General features: G+C 40.7%; 1 protein-coding gene across 5 annotated transcripts in view; it reads right to left on the bottom strand.

Moving 5' to 3' along the window:
• HTT (huntingtin) overlaps window positions 1-25,197 on the bottom strand; it is a 213,582-nt gene that overhangs the window by 140,219 nt on the left and 48,166 nt on the right. For 4 of the 5 annotated variants that reach the window (XM_075066616.1, XM_075066618.1, XM_075066617.1 and 1 more), the window contains 10 exons: window positions 20,183-20,306; window positions 19,599-19,717; window positions 18,194-18,305; window positions 12,668-12,808; window positions 8,862-9,020; window positions 8,679-8,776; window positions 6,370-6,509; window positions 5,605-5,668; window positions 4,418-4,518; window positions 2,160-2,306 (listed from right to left, as the gene is read on the bottom strand). In XM_075066616.1, coding sequence (XP_074922717.1) covers window positions 2,160-2,306; window positions 4,418-4,518; window positions 5,605-5,668; window positions 6,370-6,509; window positions 8,679-8,776; window positions 8,862-9,020; window positions 12,668-12,808; window positions 18,194-18,305; window positions 19,599-19,717; window positions 20,183-20,306 — 1,205 coding nt within the window. The remainder of the gene's footprint in view (window positions 1-2,159; window positions 2,307-4,417; window positions 4,519-5,604; window positions 5,669-6,369; window positions 6,510-8,678; window positions 8,777-8,861; window positions 9,021-12,667; window positions 12,809-18,193; window positions 18,306-19,598; window positions 19,718-20,182; window positions 20,307-25,197) is intronic. The other variant, XM_075066619.1, reaches the window with a different exon arrangement.

Here is a 25,197-nt window from a genome sequence, read left to right on the forward strand (position 1 = left end):
CTAATGCAGCAAAACACCCTACACGTTAACACAACATACAAGTTTTAAGGAGGAAAAACCTTTTCCTCCAGATTAGAATATATTTGACTTATATGTAATGGAATAGTACAAAATAAGAGGTTTGGTTTTAAATGTAAGAAGGAAAAGAGGTGCACTTGAAAACAAATTATTTTAATAATACCGACAGGAAAAAAAGGGACTGACTTGGAAGATATGAACAGGACATATACAAAAAAAAAAAAAAAAAAAAAAAAGAAGATAGAAATTCATGGTAAGTTACCAAATGAGATCAGTGACTATATAATTCAGCAGTGTCCTGTGGTACCTTATAGACTAACAAACGTATTGGAGCACGAGCTTTCGTGGGTGAATACCCACTTCGTCATGCATCCAATGAAGTGGGTATTCACCCACGAAAGCTCATGCTCCAATACGTTTGTTAGTCTATAAGGTGCCACAGGACTCTCTGCGGCTTTTACAGATCCAGATTAACACGGCTACCCTTCTGACACTATATAATTTAGTGTTTTGTCAGAGACTGACCAGAGCCTGATGCGTCAGAAAAGTTCCCAGAAAACCTACTGTGGCAATTATGGAATTACCATTCTCCCAATACAGAAAGTTTCTTCCTAATCTCATCAGTTGATGGCTGAATTATGTCTTGAAGCATGACATTTATATCCCTCTTTAAAAATGTATGCTAATTTACTTATGTGTGGTTTCATTAATATAAAATACCACTACAATGGAGCAAGGAGTTTCACAGACTAGTTGAATTTTGTGTTAAAAAGAAGTATTCCCTTTTATCAGGTAAATTTATTGCCTTTCACTTTCATTGAGTGTCCAATGGCAGTAAGGTTAAATGGAAGACAGATGAGACATTGGGTGCTCCTGATTATCTTATGCCATTTCTTATTTTAACAACTTTGCCATATGGCCTCTTATTTGTCTCTTTTGAGAGCTAAACATTCCCAGACTTTTCACTCTCTTTGTATCTAAGTTTATTCATTCTTCTAACCATTTTTATCATCCATCTCTGGATCCCTTCTATTATCCCCATGTTTTTTGAGATAGGGTGACCTGTACATTTGGGCCACAAAAAACAGATTTTTCATGAAATCTACAGTAATATGAGTAGAATTAAGAATTATTTTTAATTTTAATGTAAAACAATTTACTTAACAATTTCCTTGTAGTGTTAGCATTCCAGGCACAACAGCATTGTGCTTGTGGATGAAAACTAAAGGTTCACTTGACTAAACAGACTGGTCTAATTTCACAGCCCAAGCTAAATGAAGTGCAAAATGTAAATAGACAGCACAAATGACTGAAGGTCGTCTGACGAAGTGAGTATTCACCCACAAAAGCTTATGCTCCAATACGCCTGTTAGTCTGTAACAGGGGTCGGCAACCTTTCAGAAATGGTGTGGCTAGTCTTCATTTATTCACTCTAATTTAAGGTTTTGCGTGCCCGTAATACATTTTAACGTTTTTAGAAGGTCTCTTTCTATAAGTCTATAATATATAACTAAACTATTGAATGCAAAGTAAATAAGATTGTTAAAATGTTTAAGAAGCTTCATTTAAAATTAAAATGCAGAGTCCCCCGGACTGGTGGCCAGGACCCAGGCAGTGTAAGTGCCACTGAAAATTAGCTTGTGTGCCGCCTTCGGCACGCGAGCCATAGGTTGCCTACCCCTGGTCTATAAGGTGCCATAGGACTCTTTGTCGCTTTTTACAGATCCAGACTAACACGGCTACCCCTCTGATACTAGATTTCTAGTATAAACTTTTAATAATTCTAATGGATTAGAAGCAAAGCCAAGATTTTTTTTTTAAATCATCACTACAGTGGATAAAATCTTAAGTTTTGATGCTAATATTAGGCTCCTATATCTAAAAGGCTTAATTTTCAAAGTGCTGAGGATTCGCAGCTCTGTTTGACTCTAAACGGTCTGCACCTTCGAAAAAAATCAAGCCTAAACTTCAATCCTGAAAAGAGATATTTAAGTAAATGAATATACTTACAGTGCACAAAATTAAGCATGCGCTTAAGTCTTTGTGGTAACAACAGAGCACTTAACAGAATTCAGGCACTTAACCGTGGCCAGTGTTTCTTTAACTAGAGCAAGGCAAATGCAATACAGCAAATACTGTACCTGGTGATAGTGCTCACTGCAAAGTGAGATGGAGGCTGAGTCTCATGCATTAGGAGTTTCAAGTAGACACTGCTTTGGTCTCTTGCCACGGCCACTACTGGATCAGCCTGTCCTTGGTCACAATTATAAAACAGCTTTGGAACAAGCCTTAAATAAAGCAGAAAACATGTAAAATAGTAAGCAAAATCCCTTTTTTTAAAAGATAGGTATCACAAAAACCGATCTAATGTACAATTTAGGGAGAAGTGTGGGTAAATCTGTGCTAATTTTTTAAATTAAAAAAGTGTTACTCTAAACTTAAATTCACACTTTCTCCTCAAACATTTAACTCAAAGGAACCATTTACATCCTTACTGGAGACTTGAAGACCACCCACTTTTCCAATTTTACCTTTACCCTCACCGCCCTCTATTGAGACCACTAGCGTTCCAGTAAGGAATACAATAGATTCACTCTGGAAACAAAGTAATTTAAAAATATCTGCAGCAGTGACTGGTGCTGAGTAACAAACAACAATTTTCATCCCCTCTTTCCCTCTCTAAGACTGATCCCACTTACAGAGTGAGGACACATGTCAAGATCTTTACCTTCTGACTCCAAATAATTCATAAAGTGACACATGCACACACTCTGGTGAGTCAACTGACTAATTTTACAATGCTAGAAAAGTTGTAGTGCACTGAAAACTAAATGTTGAGCCAGAGTTCATGTGTAAATTATAGTGTGATGTTACAATTCATTTTTGTTAACATAGACGGAATTTAATAGCCCGAGAAAATATAGTTTAGAGACAGGATAACCCATTGACCAATACTTCCTGATTGTTCACCCTGGATTTTGAGGATCAATTTTTTTCAGGCTTGTATAAAACCACTTCAACTTCAGACAACAATTCTTTCCCAATCTCTGCCCTCTCCATTGTCACCCACTATTCTGGCAACTTTCCCATTCAAGACAAAAGCAGAACAACAGCCTTTTGTGACACTAGCTTATCTGCTACACCACAGAATCAGATGTGGACATGGGAAACAGTGAAGAGTGGCACCTCAGGGATTAATCATGTTACTCCTTCATTCCCAAACGCCATTCTTGAATATGGTAGCTATACATGATCTGCTACAGGATTGGCTGCTATGATCCCTTACACAAGACTGAAAAAATCAGTACGGTTCCTGAACTCTAGTCCAAACTTAACCACCAACTCTCTCCACGTCACTGAATAAATCACTTAACCTCCTGGAGTCACAGTTTCCTCATCCGTGTAGTGGAGATAATACACCTTACTTCTGGGCGAATTCTGCATCACTGTGCAATGCAGAAATTGTGCAGAATTAATGTTCTGTGCAAAATTTCCTTTTTCCCCTCACAGAAATGGGCTGCTGGTTTCCACGGGGGGGCTGCTGAACTGGCAGAGCCCAGCTTCCCAGCTCCAAATAGAAGACACTGCAGCGGGGAGGGGACTGAAGAGTCCGGCAGTTGCAGTTCCCAGCATGCTCTAAAGGAGGAAGTGACGTGCAGGAAACTCCATACAAGTCTGGGACCCAGCATTAGGCTGTTTCTCCCTGGATTCCCAGGCTCTGGGAGAGGATGGGGTGTGAGTGTCAGGGCTGGGGAGTGCCGCATGGCTGGGCTCTGGGGGAGCAATGGGTGCAAGTTTCTGGGCTGTGGGAGCACCCCACAGTTGGGCTCAGGGGGAAGGGAGGGTGCAGGAGTCTGGCTCCAAAGCTGGGCTCTGGAGGGGATGGGACAGAGAGACAGGAACTGGGTTGTCTTAGTGGTTTCTTTAACACTACTCCTTGGGGAATATTTTTGGGTCTGTAACAATACAGACATAGCTACTGACAGGTACTTTCAAATAAATTACCAAAATAATTGAAAGTGGTGCGATTATACAGTGTTATTTTGACAAATAAAACATGCAGAATTTTAAAATATTGTGTGCAGAATTTTTTGGCACAGAATTAACACCTCAGGAGTAATACCTCAAGATTAAGATTAAATGTTTACGCAATGCTTTGAAAAATGAAAATCACTGTGTGATAATTCAAAACACGTGATTCAGAACTAATGTATCCCTTCCATCACAAGTTGTGTGTGTGTGTGTGTCTGTGTGTGTCTGTGTGTGTGTGTAGCTACAGATATACAAAAAAACAAGGATTAAAATGTAGAGTGTTAAGTACGTGCTAAGTATTATTTAGCTGCAGGTACAGGAAGTATTAGGCTGGCGTATTATTAAAATCCTTTGTTTTAGCTTATACCTCATCAAAGAAGCTGCAGCTATGTGTCTCACTCTGGGGTCTTCATCACCAAGAAGGTAGATTACAACATTGTTGAGAACTCTGTCCTGAAGTTTTAATAGCTATGGGAATAGATTTGTAAAAGCAAAGATGAAACATCATAGCACATTTTCACTGCTCTGATCAACTTCACAGATTATTAAAGGGGTATTTTGTAGTGTCAACATTTAAAAGTATGATTCCTGTGTACGCAGAAGTTACTAATATAACAGTTTTACTTCTACATTGCTGAACAAACTGTTTATTTACATATGCAAATAATCTAAACATTATAACTTTTTAAAATCATACTATAAAGATATACATTTCAATAGAAAAGCAACTTTACACCCAGTTCTAAGAATTAGGCCATGATTCAGCAAAGCACATGTGTAAATCCCATTGACTTCTGTAGGTCTTAAGCACCTGATTAAAATTAATCATACACTTAAAGTGTTTTACTGGATCAGTGCCTAAAACCCCAATCATAATGCTTTGATATAATATGCAAAAGATAGGCTTTTTACCTAAGTTCCCTGTAAACTGCATGGCCACACAGTAGCCTGTTTAGCACCGCACAGGCACCCAGGGAACCTGCCTGGGAACCTTTGGCCCAAATGTGCCACGGCCCCCCTGTCCCAGCCCCAATTCTGCCGCAGCCAGGGGAGAGGTGCCCATAGTGCAGCCCCAGCCCCGGAGCGGTGAGAGGCACCTCTCCCCCAAAGCCCAAGTTCTGCTGCAAGGAGAAAGAGCTTGGGGGAGTCCTCTCTCCCCACCACAGCCTTGGAGCCCTGGAGCCACTCTCCTGCACCCCAAACCCTTCAGCCCCACCCCAGAGCCCACACCCCCAACTGAAGCCCGCACTCCCTGCACCCAACCCTCTGCCCCAGCCCTGAGCCCCTCATCCCCAGCCCAGCGCCCACACTCCAACCATGTGTCCCAGCCCTGAGTCACTCATCCCCAGCTCCACCCCACAGCCCGCATCCCAACCCTCTGCCCCAGCCCTGAGCCCCCTCCCACACTCTAAACCCTTCCACACCATCCCCACTACATGAACTTTTTTATGTGCACCAATACGGAGGGGATGTGTCACACATCCATGCTGGTGCACATAACAAAATTCATTCTGCACATGGGTGGGAAAAATTAGAGGGAACAATGCTTCTTACCCCAGTATAATGATGAACACCTCTGTGCAAGATGTCTGCTTTTCCTTCCAAAAAGCTGACTAACCTTAATAGGTAAAATGGACAAAGACATACCACATTACTAACCATCATTAAAGTCACAAGAACTTTTCCTAAGTATTACACAGTATTTAATTTTTAAGAGAATTAAAATTTACTTTATTATTTAAGCAAAATGGTCAGAATTAGCACATTTTAGTTAATCTGTTCCAAAAGACAATATATTGAAACAACATTCTAAAGCTTCCAACATGCTTAACTAGGATCTGGCTGCGGCAATTTTGTATTAATTTATTTTTTAGAATAAGACTTCTCTCAAAAAGCCTTTGGAGAGTAAGGGAATGTAAAAGCAAGGGCATAAGTGCAGTATTATTTACCCAAACAGTTTTTTGGAATAAGTGAAAAGTGGAAAATAGTTGACAAAAGCTAACAGAAGGAGCTTAAAAATTGCGCTGCATCTAGGACTCCAATAGATTTCACAGGAGTCCTCAGTTATTTTGAACACTGGGCCATATCTATCTGTTCACAGTTTCTTAGAAGACAGATTCAAGGAGATTAAAAGAACACACAGAAGTTGCTAATATGCCCAATCTTGTAAACACTGATGTTAATGGCAGCTTTCTAGTCAGTCTTGAGGATTTGTTTTATAAGAGGTTCATTAATTTTTCAAACTATTTAAACTTGAATTCACAAGCTAGGTACTGTATGCACAGCTACAACACAACTTATTGAAATATGCACACTTACCGGAAATCTATCTCAGCAAGAGTTTCCAGAAGCTCTGTCCTTACTAGCCAATAAGAACTATTCTTCAGAGTAAGGAGGTCGATGATTAACTGTAAACCAAGTTCACTATAACTGCTACTGCACAAGCTCATGATGCAATGCTAAAAAGGTAGAGACACAAGTTTTCAATTATTATGCTACCTTTTATAGATTTAGAGAGCATCTCTTCTAGCACCAACTTCGTGCTTAAACATATAAAAACCTAAAACCAACATACTGCAGGGGCCAAACTCTAGAGAAACTCTACAGGGGCTCGGCACTGAGCTTAGTGAGCGGCTATGAAAGTCTGAAGGCTCCAAACTCTGGCAACAGACCTCAAGACTCAGGAAGACAGCACCTGAGGGGCCACGGTCTGTAGGGATACCTTTACTCAAAAACATCTTCCCTAGTGAAGTGACTCCTACAGGGGGACTGGAGCAATATTAAATTTAAATGTCAAAGCAAGAGACTGAGTTATACCTCCTTGGTTTTATCCTCAATTCTGCGCTGACTCGTGTTCTTGGGCAAGTCATGCAACCTTTCTAGATTCTTCTACCTCTATGCCTCACTTTACTGGTCTACAAAAGTAATACACTTCTCTCTGAGAATGAATAGCTGTAAAGTGCTTTGAATTACTTATGCTGAAGGGGATTAAGTGTTATAATAGAAGAATATGCTTAATTGAGGACTACCCAAATTTAAGTGTCCAAAGGCACATCCAGCCACCCCTACACCTCTCTAAATTTTCCAAAGTTTTAAAAGACTCTACACCACACTTTGAGTAATATCGCCTACATTTAAAAAGGGAAATGCCACTGGAACCAGTAAATCTTTAAAAAAATGAATGAATTTGAAGTGCAACCACTGCATGCATACATACCTAAAATCATCATGGATTACAGGGTGAAGAGGCCAGCTTCCATAAAATGTGAACTTTGTCACACATTTAAACGACTACATTTCATTGACCTGAATTCCTCTCCTCCAATTCCATTCTAGACCCTCTCCAATTCGGCTTCTTGTGCTCTAATTAAGCTGCTCTCGCCAAAGTCTAATGACCTCTGCTTAGCTAAAGCTACAAATCAGTATTCCAACCTCATCTTCCTTGACCTGTCAGCCACCTTCAACACAGTGAACCATACTCCTATTCTTGAAATCTTGTCCTCCCTTGGCTTCTGTGATTCTGCCCTCTCCTGATTCTCCTACCTCTCTAATCATTCCATCAGTGTATCACTGCTACTCTAAAACTTTTTGTGAGGGTTCCACAGAGTCTTTGGTCTCCTCCTCTCCATCTTATCTCTAGGTAATGAGACCCCACAAACACAAATTCAACTACCATCTCTATGCTGACAACTTAGAAATCTCCCACTATTCCAGACCTGTCTCCTTCTGCCTAACCTAAAATTTCTGCTGGTCTCTGATGTTTCTTCATGGGTGTCTAGCCATCAACTCAAGCTTAGCATGGTTTAAACAGAGCTCTTAATCTTTCCCCACAAGCTTGGACATTATCTTTGACTTGGACGACGCTCTCTCTCTTTCTCTCTGTCTCCGCACCCAGGCTATGTATAAATCTTGCAGAATCGTCTGCATAACATCTCTAAGCTAGGAACTGTCCCATCCACACAGCTAAAACTCTGCTTGCATCTCGCATCTCAATTACTGCAATTTCACTGGCCCTGACAAATGCAATCTTGTGCCACTTATATTCATTCAGAATGCTGCTGCAAAGTTCATTCTTCTGACTTGCCACTTTACCCATATCACCCCTCTTTTTTAATCCCTAAAATGCCTTCCCCCTTTTTAGTGTATCAAACATAAGTTGCTTGTCTTCCAAGGCTCTCCACAATCTCTCTTTCACTATCAAACTGTTAACTCCCACCTATTATCAACCAACCAACCATGTCAGCCTCCACTGCCTACTTCCTAAAAACTTTTCTCTTATATTGCCCCTCATGCTTGGGAGCAGCTCCCAGTGAACCCCTACAAAGCGCCCTCACTATCCTCCGAATTCTCCTCGACTATGATGCTTATAAAAAATTGGAGAATGGTTAGGCCACTGGGTGCATTAATAACTACTGCCTATCATGCTAATCAAAGTTATCTGATCTCCTTGAATTCTTCCATCAGTTAGTATCCATGTGCTGTCTCCTCTCATACTTCGACTGTATGCTCTTTGGGGCTGGGACCATCTTTTTGTTCTGTGATTTTTCAGCACCTAGCACAATAGAGCTCTAGTCTATGACAAGGACTCTACAGTAATATAAGCAAAAAACAATAGAAATTTTGCTAACCCTCACAGCCGCACAAGCCAGTTTGCATGTAACTGAGGATTCATCTTTCAGAGTTTTCTGCAAAAGAGGTATACAGTCTACCAGAGAAAAGAGATTTCCTGAAAAAAAGAATAATGAAACAATAAGGGCAAAGTTTTCACTACATGCACCAAAACAATCCCCTCAAAATAACTCAACTGTTACCTGTTGAACTTCTGACATTTGCTAGCCAGTTTTCCACATCAAAACGTGATTTATTGAGAATGGAATAGACAATGGTTCCACAGAGAACGGCAGTAGCTCCTCTAATCTGGGGATCTCCATGATCAATATAGTTCAAAACATCCGATACATACTGCTCTTCTGAGAAAATAAGTTACAACTACTTTATTTGAAAAACACTAATTCTAGGATTTAACAAGTCTTTTACTGACATTTCATTGCTTACAACAAATGTAAATAGACTTCAGTCAATCAGCTGTAATAAACAAGGCACAAAGCTTCATAAAAATCAAATAAAATGAAAGTATGTTACTATTTTCTATAATCCAAGCGTGCACTAAATTAATAATGAAGCAGCAGTTTTGGAATGATACTTGTAGCCCAATTAATATCTAACATAGTATAGAACAGGTAATGTGTTAGAAGACCACTCAAACAATTTATTCCATGACTAGGAATCTTTAAATCAAGATTGGGTGGTTGTCATAAACAGATAGTAGGAGTTAATAGAACAGAATTACTTTCTCTCTCTTTTGCCCGTAAAGGGTTAACAAGTTCGGTGAGCCTAGCTGTCACCTGACCAGAGGACCAATCAGGGGACAGGATACTTTCAAACCTTGAGAGAGGGAAGTTTGTGTGTGTGCTGTTAGTGTTTGGTTGTTGTTCACTCCAGGGGCTCAGAGGGACCAGATGTGCAACAGGTTTCTCTCCAATCTCTCCGATACAGGCTCTTATAAGTTCAAAATAGTGAGTACTAGGTAGCTAAGGCGAGTTAGGCTTATGTTTGTTTTCTTTATTTGCAAATGTGTACAAAGGGATTATTTTCTGAACTGTTTCTCTCTATCAAAGATCTTTCCTTGTTAAGAACCTGATTGTTTTTTATCTATCTGGTTGTGACACTCGAGCTACACCGACCCAGGGAAAGGGGTCTCGATCACCAGGGCATAGTGATGGGAGGAAAGGAGGGAAGGGGGATAATTTCTCTCTGTGTTAGGATTACTGTCTCTCTCAGGGAGAGTCTGGGAGGGGGAGAGAGAAGAAGGGGGGAAGGTGAATTTTCCTCTCTGTTTGAAGATTCAAGGAGTCTGAATCACAGTGATCTTCCAGGGTAACCCAGGGAGGGGAAGCCTGGGGGAGGCAACAGTGGAGGAAGGGGTTTTCTTTCCTTGTGTTAAGATCCAGAGGGACTGGGTCTTGGGGGTCCCCGGGCAAGGTTTGGGGGGACCAGAGTGAAATTCCTGGTTGGTGGCAGCGCTACAGATTCTAAGCTGGTAATTGAACTTAGAGGAATTCATGCTGGTACCCCATCTTTTGGACGCTAAGGTTCAGAGTGGGGATTTATGCCATGACAGGGGTACTGCAGCATCAGGGGAAGATTTTGAAACAGAGAAATTTACTCTGAGGCGAGCCTACTCAGGTTTCAGAGCCAGACAGCTCATCTTCCTCAGTGGAAGAGGGGGAGGGAAGAAGGAAGACTCCGCTCTCCTGCATATTTTGTGCTTTGTCTTTCCCATTTTAGCTTTTCATATTTTTTTAAACCGTTTTGTACACTATGAGAGCGTAGAAGTTCTACTACGGCTTTGGTGAGGCCTTTTGTGGCTCGTCTTTCTTAGGGCCTGGAACCCTCTTCAATGGTCTGTCTCAGAATCCTCGCTCACAGGGTCCCATTCCCCCTGGGACAGGGGGGAGGGAAGGAATTCATTGTCAGAGTCTTCCTGGTTGGAAGGAAGAAAGGGCTGATTAGAAGCCCAGCTTCTTTCCTCAGGGTTCTCACGACCCACTTTAAGATTTGGAAAGGGGGGATTTATGGCCCCCCGGACTTCCCTTCTTTCTTCTGCAGAGGCTCCCTAGGACTTAACTCCTGAGTCAAGTGGTCAGGGTCCTTGCTTTTGGAACCTCTTCCTGCTCTGCACTCGGGTTCCTGATCCATTTTTCCCCAGTTTGCGTTACAGTTGCCTCAGTGGGCAGGGACGTATCTGACTCATTGCCCCAAGACCTAACGGAGTTAGGGTTGGAAGACTGGGTGCAGGCTGAGCACAACTCTCCATCTGCTGAGCCTGGGAAAGCTACCTCACATATAGAGCACTGCCTGAATTTGCTCCAGTGCTTTCTTTGCTGCGCTACCATGCCTATAAGAGGCAGAGGAGCCTTCACAGAGATGCTGCAGTAGAGGCTCAAGGAGGATTGAACCCCTAAGGGGTTACCCAATGCAAGAAGGAGGAGGAATACTAAGGAGGAGGAACAGCTCTCCACTGCCCAAAAAACTGGGCAGTAAAGTTAAAATAGAAGGAATAAGAGAGGCAGCAAAAACATACCACCATTGTCTGCTGCTGCAGAAACAGATAAATCTGGCAGTAAGCAGGAGCAGAGGCAGTGTGACCAAACCACACAGCACCAGAACATTGACCTGCCTCCATTAGCTACAGCTAGAGGAGCCCAGCTCAGATACCCAGACCTGTGAGAGCCAGTACGCTGCAGAAATGAACTTTTCAAAATATACAAATACCACAATTATGATCACCTAGTCTTACCTTCAGCATAACAGGGGCCACAGAATTTCACCCAACTCCTGTATTAAACCCCTGACTTCTGGCTGGCTAGAGTACCTCTTTTAGAAAGACATCCTATCATAGTTTAAAACTTCAAGTGGAGCAGAATCCATGACGTCCCTAGGTAAGTCATTCCACTAATTATACCATAAAAATTTGTATCCTATATTCTGTCTGAATGTGTGTAGCCTCAACTTTCAGCCATTGGCTCTGGTTATGCTTTTGTCTCTCAGATTAAAGAGTCGAAAATCATCATCAGAAATCTTTTCCCGCATGTAGGTACTTAGACTATGATCATATCACCTAATCCTTAAATTCCTCTTTGATAAACTAAATAGACTGAGCTTAAGTCTTTCACTATAAGGCACGTTTTCCAGATCTCTCATATTTCTTGTAGGTCTTTTCTGATCCCTTTCTAATTTTTCAGCATCCTTTCTTAAAGTGTAGGTACCAAAACTGGAGATAGCATTTTAAGTAATGGTCTCATTAACGCTGCATACAGAGGTAATACCATTTGATATTCACATTTATACATCAAAGGATAGCATCAGCCCTCTTAGCCACTGCATCTTACTGGGAGCTCATTTTAAACTAGTTATCAGCCAAGACCCCTAACTTCTTTGGAGAGTCACTATTTTTGCAGGATACAGCCCCCATCCTAAGTCTGATCTATATTTTTTGTTCCCAGACACATAATTTTGCATTGGGTGTAGTAATGGTGAGATCTAAAACAGGATTCCTGAAGTGTAATACTCAGGCTTTGTCGACACTGAGAAAAATTAAAACCTGTTAAAAACTCTAGAACATTTGTAGAACACTCTGCATCCACACAGACACACCAAACGGTTTACAACAGTGGTGAAACCACTTAGAACAGATTATCATTAGCATATTTAAAACTGGTTAAACTAATTGGTTTGGTGCCAATTAGCTGCAGACAAGCAAAAATGATTTCATTAGTTCTCCTGCTACTGTTTCATAGTGCATTGGTACTGCTGCAAATTCTCGGCGTCTACTGCTTCTCACAGCCAAGTGGAAAACGTGGGCATTGTAACTGAAATAGTTTAAGATAGCACTGGTGTGCACATAGAGTAATACTTAAACTGATGTGACATGGCTAGCATACGTGAGCTCTGTGTACACTAAAGAACTGAACTGGACATTGAATTACGTATTCAAAAGTCGACAAGTTAACGTTTCACAAAAGAGTAGGGAACTAAAATGTAAACCTCAACATACCATACTCTTCTCCCATGGTTTCAAGAGGTGTCTTATACAGTTTGCTGAAGACAGATTCAGGATGAAGGGCAACAGCTGCTCCAACACAACTTACTGCCAATGCTTTTACACTGACCCTCACCTCCCTATCGGGAACTAAAGCTGTAAAAAAAGAAAAGAAAAAAAAAAGAAAAATGTTGAACATAAGTAACTACTTTCAATTGTTAAAGTGCAAAAGCACACAAAATTAATATCCTGTTACAACTTAACCTGGATAAATATTATTGACAAGGTATTAATGCAAACCCAGTAATTGCATCTAGTTATCAGAATCATTTATATAGCACCTTCCTCCTAAAAAATTTCCAATTGCTAAACATTGGCTTTCTCCGTCCACTGAGAATGTGGTAGCTACATTAGCAGTGCACAATATTACATAGTTTAAAACAGGAAAGAATATATCAAATCCTAGTGTGCCATGTTTATCTAAGTTTTAAAACTACAGCTATCCCCACTGCAGAAGCAGACAAAATCCATGTAAAAAGAAGGGATGGGCATACTGCGCCAGAAAGTGTTTTTGAAAATAGCTCTGACATTTTATTGCAGCATGGTGCATTCCACAGGCAAAATAGTTGCTGTTTCAAAATATAGTATTCTAGATTAACTAAACTGTGTTAATTTGTACAGGAAATTAAGAAACCTGTAAGAATTTTTACTAAAGGCATAAAAATAAAAGAATGTCTGCTCGTCATCCAAGCCTATAGACTTGGTACCATCTCTCTTTAGGTGCTTCCATCCAGTCTATATCTAAATACTGCTGATTCTTTCTGCGCAACTTCTCTAAAATATGGTCTCTCTTATCCAGCCATGCAACTAAAACGCTAGTCAAAGCTCTCATCTCGCCTCTGGCCTTAACAAATGCAGTCTTACTCCACTCATATCCATTCAGAATGCTGCTGCAAAGATCATTTTCCTAGACTGTTCACTTTGATCGTGTCACCCCTCTTTGAATCCCTTCATTAGCTCTCTTCTCCATCTCTTCAAACATTAACTGTTTTAATTCACTTTCAAGGCCTTCTACTATCAATATACACACTACCTATCATCTCTCACTTGCTGTCGATGCTCACTTTCAATCAGCTCATGATGCCAGCCTGTACTGTTCACCTGTTAAATTTTCAAACAATCACTTCTGCTCTTTCTCCCATGCTGCTCTACACACATTGGGAGTTGCTTTCTATGAGGTAGCTTTGCAGATGCTCATTACCCACCTCAAAACTCTCCTTTCCCGGGATGTCTACAAAAAACTTGACAACGGTTAGGTTTGTTACCAGGAACCACTTGTGCACAGGGACCACTACATGCCATGCTGACAAGTTTTATCTCAACTTTTCCTGGTACTTCCATGTCTGTCTGTATCTATCTGGTATCCCGTGTCATATATTTAGTCTGTAAGCTCATTGGGGCAGGGACTGCCATTTTGTTCTGCGTTAGTGCAGCACCCAACACAGTGAAGTCCCTGGACCATGACTAGGGCTCCTAAGTGCTATGGTAATGTAAACAGTAATAATAGTAAGCAAATGTGAGTGAGGAAAGATTCCTTTTGCCTTTGTTAGTATTCTTACATTTCAAGGTCAAGCTGACAAGAGCTCAAGAATGAGGAAAAACAAGTCAGTCACTCAGGTCTAACACAGCCACATCCAACTGAAACTGTAAGGAGAATTTCCACTGGGAGGAAATTATTTACCCAAATTGGAATGTGAGTGGGACAGTAAGGTTGAGAAACTCTCCTACCCTTGCAGAAGTGCTACAGAGGTTTTACTATCCACATATAATCAGTAATTGTGTGTTACATCTCATCTGAAAGTGGGCACCTCTAAAAACATCCCTCATATAATGTTGGGGTATTGGTTTAAGTTCCGACAGAGAACAGAGTGGCACTAGTGATTATTAATAAGGCTAAGATTTTATCACAGATACCATTTACTAAAAGTCACGGACAGGTCACCGGCAATAAAGAAAAATCCATGGAAGCCCATGACCTGTCCCTGACTTTTACTAAAAATATCTATGATAAAATGGGAAGGGGCTGGGCAGATGCCAGGTGGCTGGGAGCTCCAGGCTCTGACACCAACACCACTTGCAGCTGGTAGCTGAAGGGTTCCCCTATCCCCCATGGTGGCCAGCAGCAGCCGCCAGTGGCCAGGGAGCTGCAGGGGTCCCCCATTCCACCACTGGCAGCCGGGGAGCTGCTGGGGTCCCCCATGCCACCGCCAGGGAACTGCGGGGTACCCTGCCTGCCCATGGCAGCTGGGAGCATGGGGGCACCACTGCCTTAGGTGGCGGGATACCTCACAGCTCCCTGCCACTGCGAAAGGCTGCTGGACCCTGCAGCTTCCAGCCACCAGGGCTGAAGTCACCAAGGTCTTTGGAAGTCACCGATTCTGTGACTCCCGTGACTATATCATGGGATGTGGGAGACCCAGGCTTAAGTCTCTCCTCAGGCAAAGAGGGGAAAAAGCATTTGAACCAGGGTCTCCCACACCTTTCAGAACCAGTGCTCTAACCCAGAGTTTCTCAAATGTGGCCACCAAGGGCTTCTCTTGAGGCCACAGCATCCTGAGTAGTGATTGGGAGGAGAGCTAAGCACTGCCTCTCTCTGGGGCTGCCCAGAGGGGTTGGGTCATCACCCCTCTGGAAGCACAAATGCCAGAGGAGCAGGCAGCTGGTGTGAGTTCCCCACCTAGCTCAAGGCTTCAGCGCTGGGGTGGCGGGAGGCAGGCTCCAGCCATTCAGCAGCGGGCTCTGGACATGGGCACTGGCTGTGTGGTGGTAGGTTCTGGCCACGGGCTCCATCCCTCAGCGGCAGGGCCCGGCGGGCTCCATCCCCGTGTCCCTCACCCATCCACCCCATCACCCTTGATCCCCGCTGTCTCCCTACACATTCGACCAAGGCTTAATTTGTCTCATGGCATGCCAGGCCTGAGTAAGTCTGCTGTGAAAAGTGATATATCTATGTTTATTAATATCATTTTTCACTGCTGTGAAGTATGCTGCTGTGAAAAGTGATATCAACAAACATTGTTCACAGAAGCAGGCTTACCAGCTAGCAAATCTAAAAAAAAACACAAAACCAAAAAGGCAAAAGAAACAACAACAAAAGACAAGAACATGCAAAGCACCTTATTTGTGTTTCTCTTCTGTTTAGGTCCACTAAAGAATAGATACAACAACAACTGTCCATTATTTTTATTACTGAATCTGCAAAAAAAACAACCTTCTACATAAATATGATCTGGACATGTATATGTGCATATTTGTCTTTCCTAAAGTTAAGTGTTTCAGGGGAAAAAAAGTGTCATAGCAGCCACCAGCAAGAGTTGATGGCCACACTCTGAGGTCACCAAAAAATTTGTTGTGAGAACCCCTGCTCTAACCATGGGATATTCTGATGTCGAGCTCCCTCTGTCTCTCCTATTAAAGCTGTTCCACTCTGCATAAATAACAAAAGAGTGACTGGAGTAAGCGGACTGGACCAAGGTCTCTCACTTCCCCAGGGAGTCCTCTAACCACTGGACTAGAGTGTCACTCTCTCCTTCAACGACTGTTCCACTTTGGATAAATAGTCACTGGGCTAGACAGAGACTCCATACACCTAAAAATTCCTTATGTTCTTTGACCTACTGCAGCAGAGTGCACTATGGCACTTTACTGCATGGTAGCAGGATCCACATGGCTAGTGAGCATGCAACAGGCTATAGCACCACAGATTTACACTCTGACTTATCACACACTGGACAAACCCAGAGAACAACTGATGAAAAGTACTGGAAGAGTTAGGTATTATTATATAAACAGGTTGGTATGCAACAAGATGTTATCTAGAATTTGAACCAAAGACATGTTTCAAAACAGAAATATTTGTATTTGCTAAAAGAAAAATGACAATCCCTTAAATGGGCAATGTCAGCTTAAAACCTAATCTGGTTTAAAAATGAAGTTAAAATTAATTTCATGTATTACACCTGCCTAAGTCCCCACTTCAATTTTTGCAGAAATTACATTCAGTGTTTTTAAAAATGTTTCTCCCCTCCACTGCAGCATGGAAGATCCACACAGAGAAAACAGACAAGCTAATTATACACAAAACGCTGTCAACTGCACATATGAAGGAAGGACAGACTAAGGTTGGGATGCTACCCTGGGACTTAAGAGACCTCTCTTCAGTTCCCTGCATGACCTAAGTTTCTCATCTGTACATGGAAATAATAGTACTTGCTTACCTCAAAAGGCTGTGGAGACGCTAAAAAGGGTTTCTGAGACACTCAGATGTTATATGGTAATGGGGGACCACATAAGTATCCAAAATAGAGAAAAGTGGGAAGGGGGGGGAAAGGAAAATCTCATATTTCAATTATTATAAAGTTGAGTATTTTTATGTAACATTCATTGACAAAGAATGTTCAGAGAAAAGAGCGTTCTATTTAAGTTGTATCCCTTTAAGATGAGGTTTTTACAAGCATCATATGATGTGGACCGCATCTTGAGAGATTCCCCTCCCATGCTGTCACACAGCTTCCCTGTGACAAGAGCAGCAATTGCTTAAATGGAAAGTTTCAAGTATTTGTATTTTTAGCTGTAAAATACAGTATCTGGTCCTTTTCAAAAGACACATACTGTTCCTTTTAGCACCTTACAGACAGTAGGCAAAGGGAACTAACAGTTGTCCATCTCCCTGTTCCCCTGAACAAGCTATCTTTTCCCCCCACTGTCTGGTCCCCTAACACTCCTCAGGCTGTCTGGTCCTTCTTTCACCCTGAATTTGCTTCCTGGCTCTCTTCTGTGCAGGATATGCTACTGAACCACTTAGACTCTTCTCCATTTGCTCCTATAGACACACTGCCTGGCTAGTGGCTTTGATCTTGTAAGTAATCCTTCCCTCCTTCCTGCTGGTGACTTCACTGATAGACAGTTCCACTCCTGCTGATGGCTCCGATACAAGACAGAAAAACCCATTTCCTCCACATATGCAGCAGGAGTCTAAGCAAACTCCACCTCCTTGTTTCTAGCTGCTTTTAACGGTATCCCAGGCTTAACTATGCTATACAAAACCAAGACATTCATGTAAATCACTGGTAAAATGGAGGAGCTGCTGGCAACATCAGGTGACCTCTCAGCTCCCCACAGATTAGATTTAGAGAATTGATGTCTTAAGGAGCTAAATAATAAGTTATCTGGTTATTTTACCATTTAAAACATCCTTTAAAATACTTTTTTTTTTAATAACTTCATATTTGACCAGCAAGTTTACAGTAATATAATAATTTCATCAGGAAAAGCAGGTCAAAACTAGGTTCAGCAATTACAAAATAGGCTACAAATCCTTTTAAAGCTCTTTACAAGCTGCTGTCATATTTAAGGTCCTGTCATGAAAAAATGATACACTCAGTTAATGAAGAGCTACCACACAACTAGATAAAGTGATCACACTTTGTTTTGTATATTGAGGCAGACAATAAGCCATCATTGTTTTTGACAGCAACTTACCACCTTTCTCCCCAGTAAGCAGAAAAGCAGCAGACAGGAGACGAACACAGTGAACCAGAGGAGCAGAATTTCCATCTGTGTAGTGACCTATATCTCCCTTTATTCTGGAAGGCTGTTACAAAAAGCAAATCACAGGTCTTACGTATTATTTTTAAGATTAAATTTAAATAAAAAAAATCATAAGAGGGAACACAATTTAGAAACACTAAGTAATAAACAAGGATCCTAGAAATCTATTTGCCATAGGAAAAAAACACACAATTTGCATTTTTACAGAGCATCTTTAGTTTTTATATTTTTTGAAAAAATAGAATGATATATAGTAACATAATAGGGAAAATGGCCCGGGCTTGGTCTGCCAGCTTAAAAATTGTGAATATATCAATTAAACATTGTGTTCAAATGACACCTATTTATATTGTGGCTATGGACATTGAAGTTCAGCATTTTATTTTAAATGTGGAAAAACACAGATTTTATGGGGGCAGGGGGAGGGTTAATCTGAGAATTTTGGTTTTTTTAATCATGAAAAACTAGGATCCCTGGTAATAAATCAGAGGCACATTAAATACATCTTCTGTGAGAATGCCCTAAAACCAAATATTTTTGCAAAGATGCCACCACCAGCACTATAATTGTTCTAATTTCACCATAAACACTATAATATGACAGTTCTAGTAGATTGTTATTTATCTAGACTTGCTATTTATCTAGACTTGCTGACTGACAAAAAAGACTGTCCATGAGGCTTCTTCGGCTACAAAGTTATGCTCTCTGGAAACATAATATGGAAACCCAGCTCAAGAGTAACATCCTTCTGGAAGTTGCAAAATTTGTTTTATTAGCTTAAACTGTATGATAGAGAATCTGGCATACATTTTCAGTGTTGGGGATTTTAAAAAAATGGTTTTTTCCCATATAAAACTCATTGCATTCAACTTGAACTCCTTAGAAGTTCTTTGCTGTATTTGTTCACCACAGGTGGTGGTCAGTTCAATGATATTTGAGCAGCAGATGAAAAATTCATTACATGTCCCTTTGCTACTCTTCACGCATACAGCAAGGGGGAGTTGTTCTTTATCCCTCTGCAGTTCTGACACCCTTAATTGCATGACTTGTCTATTTATGTTTGCCTAACAGTGTACCGTCTTCTGTATATGTAAGTTTTCAAGATAGTGTATTTCATGTGATGTAGGAAGTTTTAATTACAAGTAGAATGTTGATGACTGGAATGCACTTTTTTTAAGCTGGGATATATACTGTAAAGCAATACCTACTATTGGTACAGATTACCAAATTATCTGCGTATAAAGCAGAATTCTATTAGTTGTTTCATGTATGCTTGTTTTGAAAATTTAACAAACACCTAACTTAAAAACCCACATTGAGTGTGAGAATGTCTTACCTTATTTTCATGATCAACAGATTCTACGGCTTCTTCTTTTGCCATGAATCTATCTACACTGCTGTCAGAAGGCTGCCTGCTATGGCCCATGTTTTTCAATAAGTGTGGTTGCTGAAGGGCTTCAGTAAAAAAACAATACATAGCACATTATTTAAGATGTAAATTAAGCTAAATGTAGATCACACACTTTTAACTGAAGTTTATTACCAGACAGTTAAAAAAAGTAGCCTAGAAACTAACAAGTAAAATGATTTGTTAAAGAAACGAAAATACACCTCTACCTCGATATAACGCTGTCCTTGGGAGCCAAAAAATCTTACTGCATTATAGGTGAAACCGCATTATATTGAACTTGGTTTGATCTGCTGGAGTGCGCAGCCCCATCCCCCCGGAGCGCTGCTTTACCACGTTATACCCAAATTTGTGTTATATTGGGTCACGTTATATCGGGGTAGAGGTGTACTTTCATCAGAGTGTTGTTATATTTGTTTCTGGTAGACATAAAATAGATAATCAGTCTTGCTGGAAATCAGATGAAAGATGTTACTATTTTTGTAATTGATTTTTCCTATTTATCAACATACCAAGGGAAGAATTTCTGAAAGGCTCTGAGGAGTCATCATGGAGAACATTTGCAGCTTCATCTTCCTCATCTTGCAGCTGTCCAATCTGCATTCCAGAATACTGGCTTTCAGTACCCTCTAGAACCTAAGATATACAAGGAATGAACTTTTAGAGTAGACTAACTTTGAGTGCACAGGTCAGAGCACAAACATGCAATGTTAGTAATTCACAAACCAAAGTCAGTCTGATGCATGTTAGCTTAAGCGTGGAGCTATGTGCTGGCCCCACACTTCTCAGATTCCTCATTTTTCCAAGATGCAAAATTGTGATCTTGATAGCTCACAGACCTGACTTAGATTGGAGCCTGCTTCTGTACTATGGCTTGGGCCTCTCTCATTGATGTGAGGTAAACTGATCCTCCATTCCACCTGCTATCAACTTCCGCCACCCTCTTCTAAGGCCCCAGCTTGACCTAAACCGTCCAGCTGCCAAACCCTCCAATGACCTCAGATGCAGTATGTGAGTAATGGACGTCTAGCAGTGATTCCACTGTGCACCACAAAACATAGGGCTGGGCCTCTTCAAGATAAAATGAGAGTATCCCTTCATTCTAATGCAAAGTCTAATGGAAATGAGTTTTTTGTTTGTTTTTTTTTAAAAAAACCAACCTCTGATACTAATGTTATGGACCTGCCACTTATTTAATTAATGTAAAGAGACCACCGCCAAAAAGGTAGCAAAACAACATTTCACAGCTATACTATCCGCAGGTAACTGTTAATTTTCTGACTGCAAAATGCCAAGTAAATCATTAAAGTGAAAGACACCAATTAAGCTGTCAAGAAATTTTAGCTGCTTAGACGATAAGATGAAAATAAATACATAAACAATATAATGACTGAGTCAGTTACCTTTAACATTCCTCTCATGCACTGGTCAGGAAATGACTATGGACAGTCTCTTGTCTTTAATTTATAAAAGTCTAAGATCCAGCTATATAATTATGGAACAAAATCTTTATAATCATTTAATAGTTCTCTTTAAAATATTAAAAGGACCTGTAAGAACTTACAGCAAATCCAAGACTTACAAAAATTATATAAGCATGCAGAAAGATGAAGTGACACCTCAACTCCCATCCCAACAACAAACTAGCTAGAAACACCCCTCATGGTTTTTATGACAGCAACCATCTACACAACGCAAATAAAAAGCAGCCTATGAATTCAAAAAAAAAAAAAAAAAAAAGTCTGAAAGTATTTAAAATGTGTAACCAAATACCAAATTAAAATGATATATCTTTAAGAAAAGAAGAGATAACGTTTTTGGATTTCATATGGCAGGAAACTCCATAAACAAAGACAACAGGCAGAAAAAGCCCACAGACCAAAGATAACCAATTTAACATGAAATAGGCAAGCCTGGCTCACCTGATTATATAAGATATGATCACTTTCAGAATTGTCACTTCATCACTTATTTGGATTTCAAAATCCTATTGTGTATATGTTTAGTTTAACTTCTCTCCTTACTTGTCTAAACCTATAACAGATTTAGATTTATACACGAATACTCTGCTTTATTATTGCCATTGTATCAAATTTTCCATAGATTTCTTAAAAATAAACAGACTCAAATATTTTTAAAGGCCAAATCATTACATTAATGTGTGTTTAAAATAAATATTTTTAAACAATACTTGTGAAGCAGTTTCTCTTTTGCTTACCTGCCAAAAGCAAAGTTCAGTGTTCCGCACTTCGAGGGAAAGCTTATGACAATGTAGGAAGTACAATTTTAGATAACTGTGTTTTGGTTAGCTGTTGCAGAAGAAGATTCCAAACTCAGGTTTTGGCAGATAAATAAAAACCTTTTCAAACACTGGTTTTTAAAATGTATTTGTATTTTACACTATAGTTTTACAATAAAAAAAGTGACTAGAAATGGCATTGCAGGGTTTCATGATGATTGAACATGATTTCCACAGCAAATGGAATCAGCAATAAGATCCAGCAGGACAAATTCTAACTTCAGTTACACTTGTTGCAATGCCATCATAAAAGTCTGTTCTGAATGAACAGGCCTAAGGAGAGATTGCATCTTAAATGGTTAATTCTTAACCTGTTTGCTAAATACCAGGTGATCTCTGGATATTTCCAAGTTCATTGTTTAGATAATTATCAACTTACAGTACAATATGCCTTTCAGAGGCACTTTATATATGCATTAAGCATCACTAAACCTCATTGAAGATATATGTACTGGATTTCCAAAGCAGGTACCGTAACTCCTCACTTAATGTTGTCCCGATTAACGTTAGTTTTGTTGGTACCTCGCTGATCAATTAGAGAATGTGCTCGTTTAAAGTTGCACAATGCTCCCTTATAACGTTGTAGCTGCCTGCTTTGTCCACTGCTTGTAGAAAGAGCAGACAGTTGGAGCTAGTGGGTGGGGGGCTTGGAACCAGGGTGGACCGGCAGCCCCCCATCAACTCCCCACTCCCCTAAGTTCCCTGTGTGGCAGCCCAGCAGGCTACCAATTGCCAGGCAGTAGGCTGTCCCTCCCCTGCACTGTCTGCTGCTACTATCCTCCGCCTTAGAGCTGCTCCCAGGAGCCTCCTGCTTGCTGTGAGGCGGGAGAAGAAGGGTGCTAATGTCAGGGTGTCCCCCTCCTCTCCACTCCCCGCTCCTTGACAAGGTTCAGGATGGAGGGAGCTTACTGGCAGCAGCTGCTGTTTCAACTTGCTGATCTACTTAAAAAGGCAGACAAATTGGAGCATAAGCTTTCATGGGTGAATACCCACTTCGTCCAATGCATGCATCGGACGAAGTGGGTATTCACCCATGAAACTTTATGCTCCAATTTGTCTGTTAGTCTATAAGATGCACAGGCCTCTGTCGCTTTTTACAGATTCAGACCAACACAGCTACCCCTCTGATACTTAAAAAGGCAGTGTACTTAGAGTGGGGTCAGGGTACTTAAAAGGTGCAATACTCATCTCTGGGCTGGTCTACACTACGAGGTAAAATCGATTTGAGATACGCAATTTCAGCTACGTGAATAACGTAGCTGAAGTCGAATATCTAAAATCGATTTACTCACCCATCCTCGCCACACGGGACCGATGTCCGCGGCTTGCCATGTCAATTCCAGAACTCCATTGGGGTTGGTGGAGTTCCGGAATCGATATAAGCGCGCTCAGGAATCGATATATCCCGTCTAAATTAGACGCGATATATCGATCCCCGAGCAATCGATTTTAACATGCCGATACGGCGCGTAGTCTAGACGTGGCCTCTCTCTCACACAGGCTGTCTCTCTCTGGCTCTCTCTGCCATGCTGTCTCCCCTCCTTCCATGGGGCTATCTTGTAGAGTGTGAGGCTACATTAACGTGTTAACCCTTGAGGGCTCAGTCGAGCACTAGTTCATCATTTAGCATCATTTATCCCTGGGAAATATCCCACCCCCTGACTTCACTCCTCAACCAAGCGTCACAATCATCATTGCTGTGTACAGTATTAAACTGATTGTTTAAAACTTGTACTGTGTGTGTGTGTGTGTGTGTGTGTGTGTGTGTGTATATATATATATAAATATATATATGTGTGTGTATATATATATATATATGTGTGTGTGTGTGTGTATATATATGTGTATATGTACATACATATATGTATGTGTGTGTACACATACAAAATATAGTCTTTTGTCTGGCAAAAGAAATTTCCCTGGAACCTACCCTCCCTATCCCCCATTTACATTAATTCTTACAGGGAAACTGGATTTGCTTAACATCATTTCACTTAAAGTAGCATTTTTCAACATTAAGCGAGGAGTTACTGTACCAAGAAAATATGAAAGCCTTTGACAATTTTAGATTACAACTCATGTTGAAAAGAACTCTGTAGGACCTTAACTGTCCAAACTGTTTGTTTCCAGAGTTCACAATCCCAGGACATCAGAGCAATGGTTTAGTATGCTCTCTTAGCACATACTAAACACTGAAAGGAGGAAATAAAAGATATGTATGAGTTAAAAACTATCAGTGAAGGACGTATCTATTTGGCATATCTGCATCTGTAAAGGGGGATACGTGTGATCACCTGGCTCAGCAGCTTACCAAATTGATACTTTTCCTTGAAGGCGGAATCTTGGGCCTTAGGATTTAAACTTTAATTACTTATGGATATATCTTGCATTCATCATCGCTTGAAGTTGTAAATCAAGACTGAATATCTTTCTAAAAGATATATTATAGCTCAAACAGAAATTACAGACCCTCCCTGGGTTATGCAAGACCTGACTTATGCAAATCCGCACTTATGGAAAAAGCTCCGTTAAGTTCCGTAAGCTTTTTTTTTTTTGTGCGCACATAATTGTCGGGTATACATTCCCGACTTATGCAAAATTTAACTTATGCAAGGCATTCCAGAACAGAACGCTTGCGTAAGTCGGGGAGTGTCTGTAGAGGTTTGATGAAGAAATTATTGGGTAAGAGTCTATGGCCTGTGTGATGCAGGAGGTCAGACTATGATCTTAATAGTCCTTTCTGGCCTTAATATTTTTGACTTTAAAAAAGCTTAAGACTCCAAACTTCATGATTGCAACGATAACCGTCATAATCTGAACAAGTCTAAACCAATGCAGCGATATCAGCCCAAACATGCAGACAGCCTGAAGCAACAGCTTTAAGGGAAATGGGAACTCTCCAATTCTTCTGAATATAGCATTCACTCTGAAGCCTGATGACGACGACCACTTAGAAATCAATGATCTTAGCTATTTCACTATTGGGAGCTTGCAAGAAAGGAGATGGTCATTCCTATTACAAAGATCTGTACAATCTACTCTGAACACCAGCTCATTTTTGCATCATGAGCATTTAAGTGCTGGTCAGAGTTTGAGAAAATATTACTACTTCTCTTCTGCACAATCTGACCCCACTTTTGTGCAAGAGTACTTGTCTGTCACATTTATTCTTCCCAACTTATCTTCAATGAGTTCACAGAGCTGTTTTTAGGTCAAGCACTGACAACA

The sequence above is a fragment of the Chelonoidis abingdonii genome, chromosome 5, assembly GCF_003597395.2.
Source record: "Chelonoidis abingdonii isolate Lonesome George chromosome 5, CheloAbing_2.0, whole genome shotgun sequence".
Lineage (NCBI taxonomy): Eukaryota > Metazoa > Chordata > Testudines > Testudinidae > Chelonoidis > Chelonoidis abingdonii.